Source organism: Aphanomyces astaci (genome assembly GCF_000520075.1).
Source record: "Aphanomyces astaci strain APO3 unplaced genomic scaffold supercont1.170, whole genome shotgun sequence".
In the NCBI taxonomy this organism is placed as follows: domain Eukaryota; phylum Oomycota; class Saprolegniomycetes; order Saprolegniales; family Verrucalvaceae; genus Aphanomyces; species Aphanomyces astaci.
In genome coordinates, this window is record NW_009798433.1 from 1 (window position 1) to 6354 (window position 6354).

At 44.6% G+C, this 6354-nt stretch overlaps 1 protein-coding gene across 2 annotated transcripts; it reads left to right on the forward strand.

Annotated features, from left to right (window-relative positions):
* Positions 1–2787: 2787 nt before the first annotated feature.
* Positions 2788–4651, forward strand: H257_18496. 2 transcript variants are annotated; one of them, XM_009847568.1, is made up of 5 exons: positions 2788–2998; positions 3048–3128; positions 3183–3294; positions 3389–3509; positions 4126–4651. In XM_009847568.1, exons 1-5 carry the CDS (start codon positions 2809–2811, stop codon positions 4615–4617), a joined length of 996 nt encoding a protein of 331 aa, XP_009845870.1. In that variant the 5' UTR covers positions 2788–2808; the 3' UTR covers positions 4618–4651. The 2 variants fall into 2 exon arrangements, with proteins under 2 accessions (XP_009845870.1, XP_009845869.1); XM_009847567.1 differs by having other exon boundaries at positions 3048–3294.
* Positions 4652–6354: the final 1703 nt, after the last annotated feature.

Consider the following 6354-nt stretch of genomic DNA (forward strand, 5'->3'; position numbering starts at 1 on the left):
GAGGATATTTATATGCAGAAGTTTTCTTCAATTTTTTAGCGCCGTTTGATTGGTTGTTAAATATCTTGAATATAGTTCCATCCAATCAATGGGTCGTAACGGTCAGGTTATCTGTCCGCCCACGATTACCGGATAACCTGACATTCTCGGGATTCCACCATAGGGGACACTTCCAACCTGGTTCCCTAAAACGCCGCCGGTGGATTTGTTCGATCCGTTGGTCTGCGCTATGTTGACGTGAATATTTTTGCCCAGTTATCGCCTTCGCAAGGCCAAGTGAGTCTCCGAGACACTTCATGTTCCCGTGAACATGAATCTGCTGATACCTAGCCGATGTAACGTTATTCAAGTATATGTGAGAGCTGCCAGCAACGACAGATGCTTTGGTTAAATCATTATAATCATTCCTTCAAGTATTGCATCGTTATGTTCGGAGTTTACAGTGTGAGACAAACAAATATAACAACTTCGCCTCCTAAACCAGGGTTATGAGAAATCTGTCGTTTGCCGTCGGCCTTGACTCCAAGGGCCATGGTTTGAACTTGCAACTCTTCATGATCAAAATTCTACCTGGTCATGCGAAGTCGTTTCCAGAAATACTACCAATGTCAAGACTGATGAAATTGGGCGATCGGGTGACGATTCGGTGTGCTCCGTGGCATGTTGAATTTGCAGTCAACGATGGGGATCTACTTCAGGGACCTCTAAAAGACCCATCCGAGGACGAATTGTTTCGTGCACTTTTTATGCTTTCCCAGTTACAGTTTACAATTCTGGACTAGTTAGGTGAGATAATGCTTCGTTACGCTGATAACTTAACCGGCAGTTGGCATAACTTGCGTTCCAGAATCCAAACAGCAGTGTTCGTATCCCCTCGTTGTCGACGCCCCCTCCTAGTCTGTAGGGTTGCCTCGCTGTTTACCTCTCGTTACGAGAAAACTATACTATGGTACTTTGTGCAGAAGTTATTAATACCAGGCAGATTTGATGTTTCACCTAGTCGTTCATAATCTCGTATTCGATGATTTGAACTCTCTTCAAGCTACCGGGGGTAGTCATTTGACAGTTCAGACAAAACATCATCAGAATCGAGAATTTCTGCAATTCGTAGGCAGCTGGGAATATTTTTGGAATTCAGATTCCACAGTTCTCATTTAGCGTTGCACGATCGGGACAACAACGTCGATGGAATTTGCCAACCAAGTGGCAAATGCTAATCGCACTGCGTTAAGCCAAGCCCAAGCGAAGACGTTTGAAACGAAAATGGCCGAGTGCGCCGAGCTCGATGACCGCATTCAAACCAGTCTAAAAAACATCCCGACCTTATCACGTTGAACGTGGGCGGCACGACGTTCCGCAAAACCAAACACGCCTTATTGCGTGTCGAAGGTAGTTACTTTCATCTGTTTCTGGGGTCTGGATGATGGAAACCAGTCGGGGACGCGCCCTACTTCTTGGACCTGGCCCCGCAACTGTTTCGATGGTCCTTCAGTTTCTCCGCACGGGAAATATGAGGTCGATGCAGGGATTGACGAAAGACGAAAAGGTTGAGTTTGTGTCGACGGTGGAGTATATTAAGTTAACGTTAGACGATCAGGCTCTGGATGTCCGATGGCACCATCAGGCGCTTACTTCGCTGCTTTGCTTTGGGGCGATGCTTATCAACCTTCTCGTAGGACTTGTTGCGCCCCGCATTCCATCGTGCCTTACCACGTTGTGTGATTCCCCATCCCTTGGAATGTCGAATATCCTGGTGCGTGCTATGTACTGGTAGCCTCTAACGTATAAGTGGGAGTCGGGGAGTCGGATTATTTTCCAGCGTCGGCAATAACGTATTCGACTCGTACCAACTTGAACTACTGTACACTTGCCAAAAGTACTCAATATAGATTGGTTTAGCAACGCATCAGTAGTGTTAGTATGAAGTTTGACAATTCCTGTAAGTGGGCGGAGCCATCGACGGATAAATATCCGCTGACGTTATAACGAACGTTATTGATTACAACTCACAATATTCAAATTGAAAGTGTCCCACTGCCTTCCATCCTATTAATAGTATTTAAGCAGGACATTAATTTCTACAGTAAATACGGTCGACAATCTGCAACGGTAAAAGGAGCAGTATACAGCACTTATCCGTAGAATGTTTTCATTGTATCCGGACTATTCAGGACTTTTAACCTAATTACCAGGTAAAAAACGTAACAAACAATGATTTAACGTAAACATTTCGCGGGTTTAACTGAAAGAACCGAGGCGTTTAATAGGAAAACGTCACCTCCTGACAGGGGATGGGCCGATCTGTAGTCTTTAGATGGCTTGCACCATAAAACGCATGTCATCGGTATTTAACGTATTTGTTTTGGGGTTTAACTACGTTAAAGAATAAAACCTCCACTCTTCGATTTGGCCAGTTGGAGGTTTTTATATGACGTGCACCATACCGGTGTTTTTATTTCAATTTCAATTCGAAGTTACGGATATAGAAGGGAAACTCTTGCACTATCCGGAGGGTTGGTTGCTATTTCACGCGAAAGTAGAAATGACCTAATTTCTAAAATGTCCGGATAGTGTGCCAAAATAGCAACCGTAAAAACGAAGTTTGACTTTAACCTATGCTTTAGCAATAGTGGTCATTTTGCCTCGGACATCTCAAAAAGTGCAAATTATTGGGATCTCCGAGGCAAAACCCAGAACTTCGATTGTACCGTTACTTATATTTGCAGTACGGATATTTTGGGGGTTATCCGGATGATTTTACTATTACTCAAAATCGATTGACAAGGATACAATTTCAAGCCAAGAACAATGGCAGTCGGAGGCGGGAGTGCCGACGGGTCCACCGAAGCACGCGAGACGAAGCCGCGGTTCCTCGCAGACCCAGACGAAGCTACGTACTGGCAGCGTGTCAAGAAGACATGGGAGATGCTGGACTTTCGCACGGCATTTGCCACCGCCGCCGACGTGCAAGCGGCCAAGTCCGTCGTGTGGAGTGCGAGTACGTACCCCCTAGCATATCCACCCATACCCACACATTTCACGTGCAGAGAATGGAGCACCGATTGCCGACGAGACGCAGTACCAAGCAGCGTTGCATCTCACGCGTGCCGTGCTGCATCCCGACACTGGTTGTTGCAATACATCCATCCATCCTATTATAGGTCTCATGTCCAATGCTTCAGGCGACACGGTGTTGTTCCCCTTGCGGGTGTCCATGATCGTTCCGATGAACTTGGGGCTGGACTGCGGCATGATTCTGGCCTCCACCACGCGCTCCACGATCTTTTGGCAATGGTATGCTTGCCAAATAGTTCAGCGAGTTATTCATATACTACTACTAGTACATACTAGTAGTACTTAGACGAGATCTAGTAACGTCGATGTGTAGGCTCAACCAAACTTACAATGCGTTGCACTACTACGCCAACCGCAACGCCACCAACGAAGACACGAGTAACCAGCGCATTGCCGCATATGTTGGGGCCACGGCCAGCTCTGTCGCTGCATCGGTAAAATCCCCATTTTCAACCAAACTGCTTTGAAGTATTGTTCTTGTCCTTTCAGAGGTGCAAATACTTTGTGTTGTTGTACATATATGTATGTATATATATATAATACATCCAACATGGAAGGACATGAATAATACTTCATAGGTATACAAGCTACTCGTTCTTTGAAGTATTATTTTTCTTGTCCTGACATGTGCAAGTACTTTATGTTTGTTGTCGATATATATAATATATATATGTATTGATATTAGTATTGGTCACATCCATGAACGTTGTTCCATGAATTATTATTGTCTTGATCGATTCGGTGATTGGAAATGCTAAAGCCCATACTAGTACGTACAGTAGTAGTAGCAACAGCGTTTATCTAGCACTTTCCTGTACACATATCACATTCTCATGCTCTTTGTGTATTTATTATAACTGTATTGTACATACTGGTATATATAGCCCACCATACACGAAATTATTGCTCCATCCACGATACAAAGTGGTCACATCCATTATTCCCCCCACTTTTGTGCACACACATATACATATATATATTAATATATATTCACACTATCACACTATTTATATATATATTGATGTATATTGACATCCTTGTCTGAACCAGTTGAGCGTCCGCCGATGGGCAAAGACCCATAGCAACCCCATGATGCTTCGACTAGCCCCATTTGCCGCCGTGGCCGCCGCGGACATACTCAACCTGGTCGTAATGCGCCAGTCCGAGTTCCGCAGAGGAGTCAACATCTACGACGAGCAAGGGGAATGGGTCGGACTGAGCAAACTGTGCGGGGTTTATGCTGTCTCATCGTGCATTGGCGGCCGGATCTTGGCGGCGGCGCCCATTCTCATGGGTCCGCCGTTGATCATGCAGCTTCTAGAGGCCCGCACGACGCTCTTCCACGGACATCGACGGCGATTCCGCGTGCCTGCGACACTGTTTCTCGTGGGGCTGCTCATCCAAACGTCCGTGCCGCTCACGTTTGGATTGTTTCGGCAATCTGCCCAAGTGGATACACAATACATTGAAACGGAGTTTCAAGGGCGAGTCCACGCCAACGGCCACTTGATGAGAACTGTCACGTACAACAAAGGCATTTAATAAAAACGACAAGAATCGATGGCCTGAGCAGTTGAGTTTTATTATTGTGTTTTTGTGCATGATCGACGCCTATAGAAGTAGAAGTGTACTTCGAAGTATGATGTAACGTTTGCCTCGATTGTAACACGTAGTTGCTGGGTATACTCTACGACAGTAAGCAGCTGAGGTGGCGTCAGAAATAAAAAGTTAAACTGGAAACGATACCAAGTATGCTCTTGGTAGAGAGAAATTCTAACCTTCTGTTTGTAGCGCATCTTCACTTGCCAGTCTTATGTTCTTCTTTATACTGTACGGATAAACCTTCTATAGGCATATAGGACCTGTCTTGCCCACCCCGTTCCATCAAAAATCAATGGGTCGTAACGGTCAGGTTATCCGGTAATCGTGGGCGGACAGATAACCTGACCGTTACGACCCATTGATTGGATGGAACTATATTCAAGATATTTAACAACCAATCAAACGGCGCTAAAAAATTGAAGAAAACTTCTGCATATAAATATCCTCTTTATGCCTATCCAGAAAGAACGCAACTTACAAAACTCCTTGCGAATGTATAACCTGGTTGTAAAGCATTATTGCAGTTACAATCTCCAAGTTTCCGAGGTTGAAAAAGTTGCCTGCGCATGGAGATTTGTAAATTCTCCCGAGCCGCCACAAATGCGTCTTAACACTGTAAATTGAGTTTTTTACGTTATCGTTGAACCATAGCATTTTGTTTGAGCACGGCATGAATATGTAGCAGCCCTAACGATTGTATAAGATCAGATACAATGTTTTGATTTTAACGTAAGAGAGTCGTTTTATTTCGTTGTGCCCGAGCCCAATGGTAAATTGCGACGCATAAGCACAACCATGGGAAGAATCAAGTCTTCGTATCGTTCCTCGAGACGAAACTTCGATGGATACAGTATATGTCGTTCACGGAAAATTCAACATGCGACGGAACACACCGAATCGTCACCACGTCGCCCATGTACCGAGATCCACTTGGACAGTCGTCGCCGCATTCTCGGGATTCCGCCAGAGGGGGGCCTTCCAATGGCATTTCCAAAAACGCTGTTGGTGGATTTGCACGTTCTATTATATTTGGCCATGCACTAAGTACGTACTGTATCTCCCTTGAACTCGTGACACCAAGCAGTGGAGGTGCTCTAATTGGCCAAATAGTCCAACGATAGGACTTTTCGGGGTAGATCTGACCCTAACGACCCTATTTCAGCCTCGATGAATCCGTACAAGCATAGAATCATTCAATTCACAGTACGAAATCCGTGATTTCATACCATAAACAACATGATTTTTGCAGCATTATTCGTACACGTTAAACGACGGGGGTTTCGTGCTGTACATTGGTGTCATCGCCACCTGACGGACCCAAGGTGTCGGGTGGTGGTATGTTGATCTTTAACAACTACACTACTAGTAGTAGTACGGAGTATTACGGTAGTACTGAATGTAATATGATGTAAGACCAGTACAGTAGTGTAGCGGAGTACAAATGCTTCGTCGGGACATTGAGGTACCGAAATCCGTGCATTTCACTTAACGAGAATCGAATACTTATACGTATTCTATTAATAGTAGAAGAAACAAGCTGGAACCACACTGAAACCAGTTTCTTCAACAATCTTTCTGGATTCTCGGGATAAGAATATCGCATTTTGTGTCCAATCAAATGCCGATTACTACTATGTAGTTCTACTACGTAGTACTTCAGTACTTTTCAAATCTATT